The 15847-nt window shown below is 49.8% G+C and overlaps 2 protein-coding genes across 3 annotated transcripts; both read right to left on the reverse strand.

Moving 5' to 3' along the window:
- Positions 1-549: 549 nt before the first annotated feature.
- On the reverse strand, positions 550-6102 carry LOC117842056 (uncharacterized). 2 transcript variants are annotated; one of them, XM_034722410.2, is made up of 7 exons: positions 5989-6102; positions 5620-5906; positions 5143-5347; positions 3923-4013; positions 3224-3613; positions 3027-3131; positions 550-1681 (listed from the first exon to the last, which is right to left on the reverse strand). In XM_034722410.2, exons 2-7 carry the CDS (start codon positions 5870-5872, stop codon positions 800-802), a joined length of 1926 nt encoding a protein of 641 aa, XP_034578301.1. In that variant the 5' UTR covers positions 5873-5906; positions 5989-6102; the 3' UTR covers positions 550-799. The 2 variants fall into 2 exon arrangements, with proteins under 2 accessions (XP_034578301.1, XP_072148337.1); XM_072292236.1 differs by having other exon boundaries at positions 5620-5902; positions 5989-6067.
- Positions 6103-11706: 5604 nt separating this feature from the next.
- Positions 11707-14584, reverse strand: LOC117846124 (uncharacterized). Its single transcript, XM_034727240.1, has 6 exons — positions 14257-14584; positions 13975-14179; positions 13698-13788; positions 13138-13533; positions 12922-13026; positions 11707-12809 (listed from the first exon to the last, which is right to left on the reverse strand). The coding sequence occupies exons 1-6, from the start codon at positions 14558-14560 to the stop codon at positions 11919-11921; spliced, it is 1992 nt and encodes a 663-aa protein (XP_034583131.1). The 5' UTR covers positions 14561-14584; the 3' UTR covers positions 11707-11918.
- Positions 14585-15847: the final 1263 nt, after the last annotated feature.

The following is a 15847-nucleotide window of genomic DNA, read 5'->3' on the forward strand; positions in this document are numbered from 1 at the left end:
TATAAAACTTTGCTATTATATTAGCTTGGATAGCGTATACTAACTCCATTCTCAAATATACGACATCTAAGACAAGTAAATTAATTCATTTTTAAGGACAGTGGGAGTACTTTCCTTCCCAAGCAGAGTCCGCTACTGAGGAAATGTGGTTCCGAACCTTTCAAGACTTTTCGGTGGGCTACTATAGCGCGGGGTAGCATCCAACAGTTCAAAGTAAAAAAAATTGCGTGAAAACAACCTTGATTATTAATGAAGTTTAAAACAGGCACAATATAGTTATGACTTGATAACTGTTAGCCCTAAACATTGGTGCCCTAGTGAAATTATTTTAAAAAAAAATAATACACATAACCCCCACGTTTTATATGCTTACTTTCTTAGTCAAACCAATGGTGGTTGTTGTTGGCCACAGCTGCAAGATTTGGTAACGAGTTGTTACATCATACGGTAGTGAACCCTACTTAACTTTAGCCAAATCAGTTCCCTCTTAACTTTAAGTCAATCACTAGTTTCAAATGAGCAAGATTTGAGCATAAGAGCACAGTCACATCCATAAAGAGAGCCCATTACATTACTCCGGATCTTATTGGTCCTTTTTCAGATGCAAACTACGGAGATCAACTACAACGGACTAGCTAAGTAAAATACAAATGGTTTCCCGGAAGAAATTAACCCGTGACGACTCTCCCCTCACCATTAACGGTACGGTTTTGTTTGGATTGATGGTTTTCCACCGCGAAGTTTTAAAATTTAGCTCAAATTCCAAAACTTCCAATGAGATACCGCGAATCCAAACACCCTAATAAGTCGACGGCTGAGTCTCGAGCCCGAACCCAAACGGGAACAATGGATCGTAGCGCGCATCGCCGACGTTCATGGGCAGCTGATTCACCGACCGGAACCACGTCCTCGACAGCTTCCCGGTGAACCCGTAATCGCCGAAAAGCACGTCGGCGACGCCCTGTCCCTCCGTCCCCGGCAGCCACGCCGCCACCAGCGCGTTCATGGTGTTGATGTACGGCTCGAGCACCAGCGGCCGCCCGGAGACGAGCACGACGACGCACTTGATGCTGCCGCACACGTTCTGGATGATGGCCGGCCCCGGCGCCGGGATGGTGAGGTTGAGGTTATCGCCAAACGTCTCGGCGTACGGCGGCTCGCCGACGACGACGATGGCGTAGTCGAACCGGGCCTTGTTCTGCTGGATGAACCCGGCGTCAGGGTTCTCTGAGTAGACCACATCGGTGCCGGGAACGACAGCGCGCTTGATGCCGTCGAGGATGGTGGTCCCGGCGGTGAGGTTGTTCCCGGTGAGGCCCTGCCAGGTGATGGTCCAGCCGCCGCACTGGCTGCCGAGGTCGTTGGCGTGGCTGCCGGCGACGAGGATGCCGCCGTAGGTTTTCTTGGGCAGCGGCAGCAGCGGCTTGTCGCCGGGTTTTCCATTCTTGAGGAGGACGAGGGACTTGCGCACGGCCTCGCGCGCCAGGTCACGGTGCTCCTGCTTGCCGAGCTCGCCGGTGAGGCTAGGGTCGGCGTAGGGGTTCTCGAAGAGGCCCATGGTGAACTTGACGCGGAGGATCCGGCGGACGGCGTCGTCGATGCGGCTCATTGGGATTGTGCCGTTGTTCACCAGCAGTGTGAGGCCGTCGATGAACTCCGTGTAGTTGAACGGGATCATGACCTGAAACATGTGCATCATTATGTTAAAACAACAACTAGTTTAATAACTTGTTGTAAACTTTATTTTTATATTAATTTGGTATCTTGTCTAATCAAAATTTGTCAGTGCAAGATAATTTATTGGTCAAAATGTAGTAGCCTTTTGAAATGCAGGGGCTATTAAATTAGAGGCAATTCCTTGCAAACCACTAAAAAAGTTCTCCATTACATATGTACCATTAAAAAAAGTTCAAGAGCCCCACATGCCATCAAGTCAAATATTCATTGGGCCTCCGTGCCACTTCCATCAGGTTTTGGAGTTAAAGTCTCCATTGCATTCCCATTCTTTACAAAAAATGACTACAATACCCTTCTTCACCGATTTTGATTACCGCTGCTCCATTGTGGCCGCCGGCGACCATCACCAGCCATTGCCGCCACCACAACCCCGCGCTCTTGTTCGCATATCCGTGCCCCCCCCTTCCCTAGCCACATCGCTACTCCCCATCGGGCCTCATTGTCGACATGACATTGTACGACGCACGCGGGCCCGCAGGTGGGAGCTCGATGGGCCCGCTGGCGGCGGCAGTCGAGGAGGCGTCGGAGGGTGCCGGGGACAACTCCCGGAACATGGCCGCGTGGGCGACAACGGGGAGCGTGTCGGGCGCCAGCTCGGACAACTCGACCTCTCTGGCCTGGTGGCGCTGGTTGGCTGAGGCTAAGGCGGCGGATGCCGTGACGGTCGCAGTCGCCCAAAGCATGAGGATCTGGTGGCAGCGCCTGGGCATGGGCTTGCTCACGGAGGCGGCAAACATGAAGGAGGGCACGGACGTGGCGCAGGCGGCGTCCAAGGAGGAGGAGGAGGAGGACGCAGGTTGAGGTGGCGGGATGAGGATGTTGAAGAAGCCCCAGGACGGGGTGGGGTGAGAGGGGTCCCTCCACTGCACGGTCTCGTGGGCATGGCGGCCACCGATGAGGCCATGGCCATGGCCTCGAAGGCCAAAATGGAACAGGAGTAGGAGAGGAGAGAGGCGGGAGCCGAGCCGGGGGAACGGCCAGAGGAGAGGAGAGAGATCGAAAGGGAGTAGAAGGGTAAAATAGTTATTTTATCTTGCTGTTAGCTTCCGTTTTACCTCTAGACGACAGTGGCATTGAAGTCCAGTAAAAAAATGATCCAATGGTATGAGAGGCACTAGAATTTTTTTTAATGGTAGAAGGGCAAAATGGTTATTTCATCTCGCTGTTAGCTTTCGTTTTACCTAAACTAAACGGCGGTGGCATTGAAGTCCAGTAAAAATAGAGGTATCAGAATTTTTTTAATGGTACGTATGGAATTGAGAATCGTAGGGAATTGTTCATTAAATTACCATGTCAATGCCTGCGAGGATCCCCAGCTTGATGGACAGAAGGTAGTCAGCATGTTCAGGGGTTGTGATTCTGTCAAGTCCTTGCCAGTCTGAGATCACAAAACCCTGAAAATTGTTGGTACAATTAGGTAAACTTGACGATCATATACCGAACTGTTTCAAGTGAAATTCCCATGTGTTTATTTTCCTATAAGTACCCTGAACCGGAGCTCCTTTTTGAGGAAGTCGGTGATGAGGAAGCGGTTGGCGTGCATCTTGAGCCCGTTCCAGCTGGAGTAGGAGATCATGACGGTGGAGACGCCCCGGATGACGGCGTTGTAGTAGGGCGGCATGTGGATGCTGAGCAGCTCGTGGAAGGTGGCCACCGTGTTGTTCTCGTTGATGCCGTTGGTCGTGCCGCCGTCGCCGACGTAGTGCTTGGAGCACGCCGCGACGTTGCGCTGCCCGGCCATGAAGGGGACGCCCAGGGTGCCGCCCGCCGGGATCTCGCCCTGGAAGCCCGAGATGATGGAGGTCATGTTCTGCACCAGCTCCGGGTGCTCGCTGAAGCTCTCGTAGCAACGGCCCCACCGAGGGTCTCTGCACACCTGCACAAATATGAATGAATTATTAAGTGCTCCCTCTAGCAAAAAAGAAGTATAATTTCAGGCATATTGATTAGTAGAAAACGAATATATATATATATATATTAATTAGTATAAAATGAATTAAAGTATACACTAGCCAAGGTGTAATGTTTCTAGACTGTTTCTTCAATACAAATTTTCTAGTTAAACAATTTCTAAAGTTTAAGCATGTTGACTACCTACACCCAACCCAAACGATAAATTCTTCTGCGATTGCTGTAATAGGGAGCAGTTAATTTTCAAATGTTAATTATAGTAAATTCTACTTACCGCAACGCATGGCGCAAAGATGTACGGGATACCGGTAGCCCTGACCTCTAGTGCAACTGCAGCTCCAATCCTCTTTGCTAGCTCTGGATCCCTGGAACCAGAAAATCATATATACTCAAGTCTATGTGATTGAACATAATTTACAACTCCATTACCCATCTCATGCTACATTAACCCGGACGAAATACCATTCCCTGATACCCGAAGAAGTGTCACATCAGAGACCAGATATGTTCCTAATCATTTACATCTGGAAAGGGCTCGTTTGACAGGGCTGCGGCTGTGACTGAAACAGCTGCGGCTGTGGATTCTTTGATGAAGTAGCTTTTTTTTGAATTCAGCTTGTCCGGAACCAAAAATGTTTGGCAAAATGGCTTCTCCTAGATTTGTAACATGGATTAAAAATGTGAAATGTCCATAATGCCCTTCTTTTTTTTCTTTCCTTTTTCTTTTTTCTCCGTTCCTTTTTTTTCTCTTTCCTTCATTTCTTTATCTCTCTTTCTTCACGCAACGCCACCCCCTACGCTGGCATCCGCTTGCATCCTTTTTTTCGCCGCTTGCCTTATCCGCTCGCCCTACGCTCCAGCACGCACCGCCAGCCACCTCCGCCTCGCGCCCGCCGCCTGCGGCGGTCCTCCACCCCTCGCCCACGCCGTCGGCCATCCTCCACCCCCGCGCCCGCGCCGCCACCGATGACGTCGTCCGGCCTCCCTGCGCCCGTGCCATCCTCCAACCCCGTGCGCCCGTGGCCAAGATGGGGATTTTGGCCCCACGAAGGGGACGAAGCCGCGGGGAGCCCCTTTTTGGACTTCTCCTCCCTCTCCTGGCTCCTCTCAGCAAGATTTCCGGGGCTTCAGGTATGAAACCGTTTCGTTCATCACCGTCTGGTAGGACTTCTCAAGAAATCAGTGGTGAAGCCGGTTGAGAAGCCCTACCAAAGGGAACCTAAATATAGCTCTATATTACCGTTTAAAAGCATACGCGAGTATGCTAATGATGGTAGTTATTTGTGACTAGAAGGAGACGATTAATAATTATGGATGCATCCAGCCAGACAAAAAGGTCAACTCTCTTGATGCCGAGCAACGTGTATCAGCTATTCGAATCTTATCCTACCACAACTAGGAGTAGGTCAATGTAGCAGGTCGATGACGGAGATAATTTTAAGTATACAAAGACTGAGATGCACGGATCGGATGGGGTGATCATTAATTGCATACCTGGTGCATCCGAGGCCAACGTTGTGGGGGAAGATGGTGGCCTTGTAGACGTTGCCGTGGCCGTGGACGGCGTCGATGCCGTAGATGATGGGGATCCCGAGGCGCGTCGACAGGGCGCCGCTCTGCATCCCGTTCACCATGCCCACCCACGCCTCCGGCGGCGCGTTCTTCTCCGGCACGCTGCCTCCGCCGCTCAGCACGCTCCCTGCACGCCGGAGCAAGCGCGTTCGCCATTATTGCACGCTTGCCAAATCCAAATGATATTCGTATTTTAAAAAGGCAGCTTAACCCAGGTGATGGGATCGTGTTTATGTTAGACTACACATTTTCGTTGACTTGGGTCAGTGCGTCAGTAATGGTGATCTGGAGTGATACCACTAGTTTAAATTTGAACTGTCCTCACTGTGTACAGGGTTAATTAGTACAAAATAGACCTAGCTTGGACCTAGCAATGGCAGTATGGCACTTCTTACGTACCTATGAAGTACTTGTTGATGACGTCAGGGGTGGCCTTCTCGCGCTCGATCTGCGACATCTGCCCGATCTTCTCGGCGAGGGTCATCCGCCCAAGCAGGTCGTCGATCCGCGTGTTGAGCGGCTGCGACGGGTCCTTGTACCTGTCGGCGGACTTCATGGGCAACTGCGCGACGCAACCGAACAGCTGCAGCAACAGCAGGAAGGCAGCTGCAGTGGTCATCACCCTACCACCTCCTCCACCAGGGACCCCCATGGCTCACCTGATCAGGGTTTCTTTCTTGACCTAGCTGCAACAGCATCAGTTCCGCAGTCAGCAACGTCTACGAGAAGAGTTGCGTGATTGAGACCATGCAGAGAATGAGAGCTTACAGAGGATGTAATGAGCACTATCTACGAGACTGCTGCACAGTGCGAGTCTCACTGCAGGGCAGTGGAGTGTGGCCGTGTGGGGCTGTGTGGAGTGGAGCTCGCTTGGAGGGTGTTTTTATGGACAGGTCAGCGAGCAAGCGCTCGTACAAAATATCTGGTGTGTTCAGTCGAGATCACGTTAGTTTGAGTTGGAGTCTGGGCATATGAATCATATAAAAAGGTCCAAGATTCCTTCTTTTAGATGAATTGCTGAAGATTTCTGACATTACGATTACTCTACGTAGAGTGGCGCCTCACATGGTGAATTTCTTATAACCAGAGTAAACTCTTTATACTGTATGCTAAGACGGTGCCTAAAAATGAAGAGCAACTTGATCTTATATCAACTTGTGCACGTTTTCACTACTCTATGGAGTGCGTATGGGAGTGCATGGTCCAGGAATTAGGCGTACTGGAAGACATAGTTTATGCTATGACCATGTTTACAAGAAAAGAGAGAAATGTCGTAGTAGCAAGTCGTTGTTCAAGGCTTCAAGCTAGCGTTCGATAGAGAACGTGAGCTGTTTGTTACTACGCATGCACATCGAGACATCTGATTGTGCTTCTCGATCTCGTTTGTGTCGGTTACCTCCCCATGGTTTAGCATACCACATACATCATGCGTGCATAAAAAGAGTGAAACAAGCAAGTATATCATTATTCTACGAAGAAATTTCGGTCCTACTGGTCACTGCCCGTAAATGTCGATACCGGTAATTCCTGCTTTCTTGGTGAAATTCGTTTAGATTTTCAAATCCCACCCAAAATTTAATTTTGAAATTTTGGTCGGTTTTCGACCTACTGATCTTACTAGTCCCCTCCAAGTTTCAACCTTTTCTCCTTTTGTTTTCTTTCTGAAAAGATTGTATGTATTAGGCCAAATATTTATTACTTCTCCGATCAGAAATAAAAGACATTTATTGAGACAGTTTCCATATGAAACTTTGGCTATTAATAACTATAAATAAAATATTTAAAATTGAAGTGTCAATTTTCATAATAAATCTAATGTCAATAATCTATATAAAATTTTAGATATGTAATAGTAAAGTTAAAAATTGTTGACTTATAACAAATCTAAATGAACTTATATTAATTTCCTATCGGACGAATTATTAAAAAAACGTGCATGCATTGACGATGAAAGACCTCGAAGAAAGCAGAAGATTGAGGCCCACGGTATCCTTTTCTTGCCACAAAATGCACTGAGGTCATGTCACTGACCAGTTCGAGCTAGGTCGTCGGCGGCAAGGCTGCAGAGCTAGTTTGAGCTTGTCAGTTCGAAGCAGTTTCCGGATTTTTACTAGTACTGGCTTTTACTAGTTCGGCAACAGTTAAGTTCCTGCCATAACGAGTGTTTCGTACTAATATAAAGTCAAAGTAAACCATGGCAATGCAAAAACAATAACTTGATCCATCACTTCGATCTATCACTAGCCGCCCACCCATGATGATCTGCAGTCTGTACACTGTAATATTATAAACCTGCAAGAAATTCTGAAACTGAATTACACTGGTCTCTATCGTGGATCGAGGAGATCGCGATCGGGCGAAACAGTTTCTAGGCTTACTCCACCACTGATACGATTCAGATCTCGGTGGAGAAGATCACTAGCGCGAGTCTCTCGTTCGAGGAAGTGTGAGCGAGGTCCGTCGTCCAAACGAGCTCGTTCATCCGCCTTGCCGCCTTGGAGTAAAAGACCTCGGAGACCATGTCTATACCGACAAGTAAAAGACCTCGGAGACCATGTCTATACCTAGCAGTCTATCACCGGCACCAAAAGCTAGCTATTCATGCCAAAACGAAACGTGTTTCTTCGGGTCGCTAAACCACGCCAAAAGCAACCACCAGCTACTATTCTGTACCTAGAATTTTTTATGTCAAGATCGATTTTGCATGGTCAATAAAGCTCAATGTATTTGTTGGTCCTAGTCTACAACGCATGATAATATGCATGCAACATTTTACACACCTTGCTACTAGTATGAATCGAACCATGCTAATTTTAAAGAACTTGCAATAATTAAACGATTTGATATACTCCCTTCGTCCCAAATTATTAGTCGTTTTGACTTTTCTAGGTTCATAGATTTTGCTATACACGTAGATATATATTATGTTTTGATGTATAATAAAAAATATAAACCTAGAAAAAATAAAATGACTAATAATCTAGGACAGACAACCATTATATATTTTTTTAGATACCTATGTGCCGACCATGGCGGCCTCGGAATGACCTTCGTGATGGCTCAGTTGAAGTCATAGCGGCGATGGACTTCATCAGACAGAACTAGGCACCGGACTGTAAAGGACCAGCATCCCCTCCTCCCTGTGTGCGAGCTGAGGCTTGGCCAAGAACAGCTGCGCGCCTACATGATAGGCCACCACCGATCAAGCCCGAGCGCGGATGCACTACTACAGAAAAGGCCTTCCCGGTTGGTCTATCACCGCCACTTTTAATAGAACCGGCGGTGATACACATTCACAGCCGGTTATTGAGTGAGCGGATGCAAAAAATAGTGAAATTGGCGGTGAAAGTTTATATCAGTACTGGTTTCAATCACGAACTGGCAGTGATACTTTTCACCGCCGGTCTCAGCCACGACCCGTCGGTGAAGGGGGGGTACTTATCAACTGGAGTTGAATGGGCGAGTGGATTGTCAGGCCTTCCCCTCTTATCCATACCCGCACGCGACCCCCTCTCTCTCTCACCCGCAACCCCCTCCCTCTCTCTCACACGCGACCCTTCTCTCTGCTCTTCCCCATCTCTCTCTCTCTCTCTCTCTCTCTCTCTCTGCCTCCCCTCTGCCTCCGACCGGCGAGGATCCGCCACCTTCCCTCTATCTCGCCTCCCTTTCCCCTTCCGCTCGCACTTCACCCACTTGCCCCTCGTGGCGGTGGGGTGAAGGGTGGCGGGTCAACAGATCCGACATGGCGGGTCGCGGCCTCGTGAGGTGCGGTGCGGCGGTGGTCGGCGTTCAAGGAGCGTGGAGCAGCAGCACAGGCGGCGGCGCATGACAGGACCGCAGCGGAAGGAGAGGCGGCGACACGCGGGAAGCTGGCTGCACGCGGGGAGCTACGGCGGTAGCACAGCGGCCAGACTCGCCTCTCTCCCTCTCCCCCCCTCTCTGCCCCCCCACACACACACATACACTCTCTCTCTATCTCTCTCTCTCTCTGTGTGTGTTGCGGCAGCGGTGGCGCAGCGGCCAAATCCAGCGACGCACGGTGGGGCGTCGGGCCTGCGGCGGTGGGGTGGGGGAGTGTTGATTGTTGTTAGCACGCCAATTTTGAACGGCAAGCGCATGGATCAGTTGTAGCTCTTCCCTCAGAGTATACCCCTAAGGTTTATCAATTCGTGGAACTTATAGCACAAGATCTATTGTGGAAGCTTATAGATATCATTGTGGAAGCTAATCTTCTGGAGGAAATCGTTGTCGAAATCATGGTTGGCAACAAGCCTCCTCTCAATATTCTTGTGCCTCTCCTCCTCCTTACTCTTGATTGTGAAGCCATAAATCGACTTCTTTTCAGTGTAGCCACTATGAGAGCGAGTCCCTCTCCTCGAAGGTTTCGATGCAGCTTCGGGAATTCCACGCGGTTCACTAAACCGCATGGAAGAGCTTCTTGTGTTCATCCCACCAAGCAGCATATGGTCGCTGCGTGGTGGCGCCATGTCGACGTCATCGCCTCACGGCAACTTGAAGACCGAGTATCGCTGCGAAGCGCTCGATGTAGATGAATTGTCTGCCGATGAGCATGATTTCTTCTTCCCAAATAGCCTTCCAATGCTCTTCATTTCTGTACACTTCAAGAAAAACTACCTGCCGGGGTTACTTGCCGATGAGAATTTGCACAAGAGCAAGAACTAGTAAGAGGTGCTTGCTGAAATTTTTATTTTGCTAGAATTTTGGTGGAGCTTTGATTCACGAATTTTTCAGAGGCTACACAAGGTGTTCTTGGTGTTATAAGTAGAAAATATGATGAACAAAAGTGAGAGGGGGTACTGACCAAAGGGGGATGCCGGCTGAGCCTCACCAGGCCGATCGGCCTGGTGCTTTTTCTCCTTCTTTGCTTGTCATCTTTCTCCACATGATTGTTGGTCCATTATAGCACTGAATTTTTAGATCTTCACATGAAGACCACTGCCAAAACAATCTCCTCCACTCCTTCGTATTGTCACTTTGTTGAAAATCATGCACCTATGTGTTATAGCCTTTGTTTTTCCTTCAATCATACTTAATTCCTTGTCCTTTGAGCTGCAACAACCAGGCATGGAAGACCACTCTTTATTTCTTTTTGCATGAGTGGTAGGTGAGAGTGCCTCTTGATGATTCTCGTACTCTTAAATCAAGTCATTAGTGTTAATGAATCTCATAAATCCTTCCAAATCATGTTTACATGCTTTATCCTTCTCTAATTTCAAAATTTAAAAGTTAACTCAGAGCTAGAAATGAGTTCAAATATATTTAGAGAAGTTTTGAAGCATCAAAAACAATTGTACGTTGAAAGGATTTTCGACTACATTAATTTTGGTTTCACCGGTATCGTTCATTCTCATGAATTGAGATGAAGCAATTTTGATTTTAACTGTGGGGTGATGGGTTTATGTTCTAATTTTGGCCAAAAGTGAGAGAGGAATTTTGAATGAAATAAATAAATGTGGCTCAGAAAAATTCTAATTCTAGTAAAACCAATCAATTTTTCAAGCTTAACAAACCAAAAATCCTGGGTTTACGCGAGTCTTTGCATGCATCAAAATTTACAAAGTAAGAATAACGTGGACTCTACTCGTGTGTTTTATCAAGAGAAACAAATCATGCTAATTATCATGGTCAAGATAAAAAGTCTGATAGGATCTAGATAGATGGTTCTAATTTTTCAAGAAAAAGCAAATAAAAATTGGAATAGCTCATATCATTGATTTATGAAACCACAACTAGGCATTGCAACATATATTACTTGAGATGAGATGCATACAATCCTAGACAAGACAATGGTGCTACATAATGCTTGAGTTGAGACCTAGTCACCGTTACCTCGGGAATTTGGGCAACATATATCAAATCTTGTGAAGTTGGTTTCTATACTTGAGCTTTCTTTTATTCTTGTGAGCCAAGCCTCCAAATCCACCGTAGCCAATCATTGGGCTTCAACTATCCTTGGAAACCCAAACCATTTGAGGCCGTTTCATGTTGGTGATTTTCTCTGTCATTTGGACACTTAAAATATCATAGAATAATCCTAAATACCATGGCTTGGTCACTTGAATACCATAATTTGGATCAATAGAATACCATGATTTGGATCTTACCAGGGTTTGGTTTGCTTTCTTAGAACCTAGAAAACCAACCTACAAAATGCATTCTAGACAAGCCATTAGTCTCAATAACTATGTTTACTCAATCACCAAAATCATAAACTATGGTTTAACGGGGCATGTTCCTGCAGACTTCGCCTTCTTCTAAGCATACAGGAGAATTCATATTTAAACCCATTGACATTGCGGATAAGGATAAATGTTGAAACTGCTGAGCCGCATGCCCGATGACAGTGGCAAGTACTCTCTCCACCAAAGTGGCTCTAAGACCTAGAAATTTTAGGTTGTTGAAAATTATTGTTGCTTTTTTATTAGTCCATGTATAGTGTGGCGCTCCACTTTTTACGAAACATGATACAGCACAGATCCTCATGCTCACTTTGATTGTTTATTAGGCATCTTAATGATTTTACAAAGACGGGACCAATCTCTCTTCACTTGCTTGCCGTGCAGCGCGTCTGTCTAAGCACAACTCTTGCAAGTTGCACCATGCTTTGGTGTAGTAGCTCTACAATCTGTGAATTGTTGAGGTTGTACCTGGACATTACCCAAGATGGAGACTCCCGTCTAAAATTTCGACGGTTGTGTCTCGAGACCGAACCCAAATGGAAACAGGGGATCGTAGTGCGCGTCGCCGACGTTCATCGGCAGCTGCTCCACCGACCGGAACCACGTCCTCGACAGCTTCCCGGTGAACCCGTAGTCGCCGAACAGCACGTCGGCGACGCCCTGCCCCTCCGTCCCCGGCAGCCACGCCGCCACCAGAGCGTCGATGGCGTCCAAATACGGCTCCACCACCAGCTGCCGCCCGGACACGATGACGACGACGCACCTGATGCTGCCGCACACGTTCCGGATGACGTCGGGCCCGGGCGCCGGGATGGTCAGGTTCGAGTTATCGCCGAACGTCTCGGCGTACGGCGGCTCGCCGACGACGACGATGGCGTAGTCGAACCGGGCCTTGTTCCGCTGGACGAAATCGGCGTCGGGGTTCCCGGCGTAGACGACGTCGGTGCCGGCGGGCTCGATGGCGCGCTTGATTCCATCGAGGATGGTCGTCCCGGCGGTGAGGTTGTTGTTACCGGTGAAGCCCTGCCAGGTGATGGTCCAGCCGCCGCACTGGCTGCCGAGGTCGTCGGCGTGGCTTCCGGCGACCAGGATGCTACCGCCGTAGGCCTTCTTGGGCAGCGGCAAGAGCGGCTTGTCGCCGGGCTTGCCGTTCTTGAGAAGGACAAGGGACTTGCGCACGGCCTCGCGCGCCAGGTCACGGTGCTCCTGCTTCCCGAGCTCGCCGGCAAGGCTCGTGTCGGCGTAGGGGTTCTCGAAGAGGCCCATGGTGAACTTGACGCGGAGGATCCGGCGGACGGCGTCGTCGATGCGGCTCATTGGGATTGTGCCGTTCTGCACCAGCAGTGTCAGGTCGTCGATGAACTCCGTGTAGTTGAACGGGATCATGACCTGAAACATCGTGTCTAAAATATCACAAACTGGAGTATGGATTTAGAAATTCATAAAAAATTCCAAACCCAAACCTCATGGAACATTTTAAAATGGACGGAGTGCACATTACCATGTCAATGCCAGCAAGGATCCCTAGCTTGATGGAGAGAAGGTAGTCAGCGTGTTCAGGGGTCGTGATGAAATCAAGTCCTTGGTAGTCCGAGATCACAAAACCCTGAAACAATGTAGGTACAAAGATAATTTTGAAAAAAAAATGCATTCATGTACAAATTAAAACACCTCAACAATAGTGTTCCATTTGAAAATTCCATTGTACCCAACGTACCCTGAACCGGAGCCGTTTCTTGAGGAAGTCAGTGACGAGGAAATGGTTGGCGTGCATCTTGACCCCGTTAAAACTGGAGTAGGAGACCATGACCGTGGCGACCCCCCGGATAACAGCGTTGTAGTAGGGCGGCATGTGAAGGCTGAGCAGCTCGTGAAAGGTGGCGACCGTGTCGTTCGCGTTGATGCCGCCGGCCGTGCCGCCGTCGCCGACGTAGTGCTTGGCGCACGCCGCCACGTTCCGCCGCCCGCCGGAGGCGACGAACGGCACGCCCTTGCGGCCGCCCGCCGGGATCTCACCCTGGAACCCCGAGATGATGGAGGTCATGTTCTGCACGAGCTCAGGGTGCTCGCTGAAGCTCTCGTAGCACCGGCCCCAACGAGGGTCTCTGCAAACCTGTACAGATTCAGACATTCAGTAATAAGAAATTGAGAGCTAGCCCATTTTGTTGCGAACTGATGCAGCATCTTCGGAGCAGGAATCACATTGTTTCATTTGAAATTAGTATAAGAATCATGTCAAACTCTCAGAGTTTGAATTATAATATGGCGATCACGTACCGCAACGCATGGAGCAAAGATGTAGGGGATTCCGGTGGCCCTGACCTCTAGTGCAACTGCTGCTCCTATCCTCTTTACTAGCTCAGGGTCCCTGAACAAGTTAATGTTGAATAGACCTCATGCTCAATCATCCCTCGCCACCAAAAAGGAAAAGAAAAGGGTGAAATAAAAAGAAAAATAAAGACAAAAACAACAAGGAAAAAAAAGTAAATGAATGCTACTTGCATAAGTAGTGGTCAACCACTAAATGGCAAACTACAGTTGTACGGCAACATACCTGGTGCATCCGAGGCCGATGTTGTGGGGGAAGATGGTGGCCTTGTAGACGCTGCCATGGCCGTGGACGGCGTCGATGCCGTAGAGCATGGGGATCCCGAGGCGCGTCGACAGGGCGCCGCCTTGCATGTCGTTCACCATCTTCACCCACGCCTCCGGCGGCGCGTTCGCCGCCGGCACGCTGCCTCCGCCGCTCAGCACGCTCCCTGCACCCCGCCGTGCGCGTCATGCATAAGAGCTGAAACAATTACCGCCGGACCGACGATCATGGTATTCCTACTACCTATGAAGTACTTGTTGATGACGTCGGGCGTGGCCTTCTCGCGCTCGATCTGCGACATCTGCCCGATCTTCTCGGCGAGCGTCATCCGCCCCAGCAGGTCGTCGATCCGCGCGTTCAGCGGCCGCGTCGGGTCCTTGTACCTGGCGCCGCCACCTTCTTTGGATCCGGCCGCCGCCGCCACGCCGCAGCTGCACAGCTGCAGCAAGACCAAGGCGGCCGCTGCGGCAGTAGTGACGACGGCCGCGGACCTGGTGCAGCCACGGCTACCGCCATCAGTAGCTGCAGCAGGGACGACGACCCCCATGGCTGCTGCTCAGCTTATCCTGATGCTAAGAATCGAAGCTGATTGCGGCCGTCTCCATTACTCTAGCGTTATATCCTCGGGCGTGGCGTCGGGCCGGTGTTCAGTTTCCATTTCATAATCCGAGTTTTCTGGACGTGTAAAACGGTCAAAGATCTCTTGAACATTACTCTAGCATTTGTTGTCAGTCCCTGACAAGATGACGAGTTTAACTTCTTTTGTTTTGTGCCTGCTTCAAGCAACAATTATCAAACGCGGTGATGTGACCAGCTCGTGTCGACTGTGAGCTTTAGTACATCAGTCCGAGTAGAGTTTGGTGTTGGCGTGTTGCATCAGCAGCGAGCGGCCGGAGTCCATGCCGGTGGCTTGCGAGCTTGGTGTACACTGAATTTGTGGACATCTCGACCGAGCTACTACTTGCATTGGTGTTGGAGTTTGTTCATACAAAAATGTTCAGAACTGGTGAAGTACCAGCAGCAAGCTGATGCGATGTGACAACGTGTTCTTAAAGTTAAAAGTGAACCACGCCGGAAGCAACAGCAACTTGATCAGATAATTGAGGGATCAGTATACTGGTATTGACATATTGTTAGCGGAAATTAGGAGGTCTGAATGTCCGGCAGATTCATACAGTGCTGGAGGAAAGGCATGGGCGAAATTTGGGAGGAAAACAAGGATTCAGATCAAAGATTATCATTCACGCATGTCGCAGTTTGCATTGGTATCACTGCCGGAAGCAGAAGACGACGCTCGTCGCCGCCCATCATCCGTCGAGCCGGAGCCGGCATTAACGCACCAGGGCCGCCGGGCATGTCCGCTCGCATCTAGAACGTCTCCATCATCTCCTTGCTCGCTCCTCGGCACCCACCCCCGCGCGCGCGACACCCTGCACCGGACGGCCGCGACCGTCACTCCGGCGGCCTCGTCGAAGAGCGCCTCCCGCGCCACGCGCCGCCAATGGCGCGCCACGCCGGGTGGCATGGCCCGGCCCCGTTAAGCGCCCGCGGGCAGGGACTCCCCGGCGACGACGCCACCGGCACCTCGCACTCGAGCGGCTCCAGGAACGCGTAGGCCTTCTCACTGAACAAGCAGAAACGCGAACCAACGCCGCCGGGCGACGCCCTGAGCTGCGCGCGACGAGGAACGCCGCAGTCGGGGTGGACGGTATTCCATTTACCGTCCAGGGGTGGACGGTAAATGAAATACCGTCCACCCCTTGGCCTCCCCTGGTCGTTGGATCCGCCTCGTGCGGCCAAGATCGACGATGCTTCATCCAGGGAGCCGCGGGCA

Source organism: Setaria viridis, chromosome 1 (genome assembly GCF_005286985.2).
Source record: "Setaria viridis chromosome 1, Setaria_viridis_v4.0, whole genome shotgun sequence".
In the NCBI taxonomy this organism is placed as follows: Eukaryota; Viridiplantae; Streptophyta; class Magnoliopsida; order Poales; family Poaceae; genus Setaria; species Setaria viridis.

Coding starts and splice junctions, on each gene's coding strand:
- LOC117842056 (XM_034722410.2), bottom strand. CDS start 5,872: ATGGGGGTCCCTGGTGGAGGAGGTGGTAGGGTGATGACCACTGCAGCT. Junction 3,614..3,922: donor TCTTTGCGCCATGCGTTGCG/GTAAGTAGAATT, acceptor ATATTTGTGCAG/GTGTGCAGAGACCCTCGGTG. Junction 1,682..3,026: donor TCCTCGCAGGCATTGACATG/GTAATTTAATGA, acceptor CACATGTTTCAG/GTCATGATCCCGTTCAACTA.
- LOC117846124 (XM_034727240.1), bottom strand. CDS start 14,560: ATGGGGGTCGTCGTCCCTGCTGCAGCTACTGATGGCGGTAGCCGTGGC. Junction 14,180..14,256: donor CATCAACAAGTACTTCATAG/GTAGTAGGAATA, acceptor GGCGGGGTGCAG/GGAGCGTGCTGAGCGGCGGA. Junction 13,789..13,974: donor ATCGGCCTCGGATGCACCAG/GTATGTTGCCGT, acceptor TAACTTGTTCAG/GGACCCTGAGCTAGTAAAGA.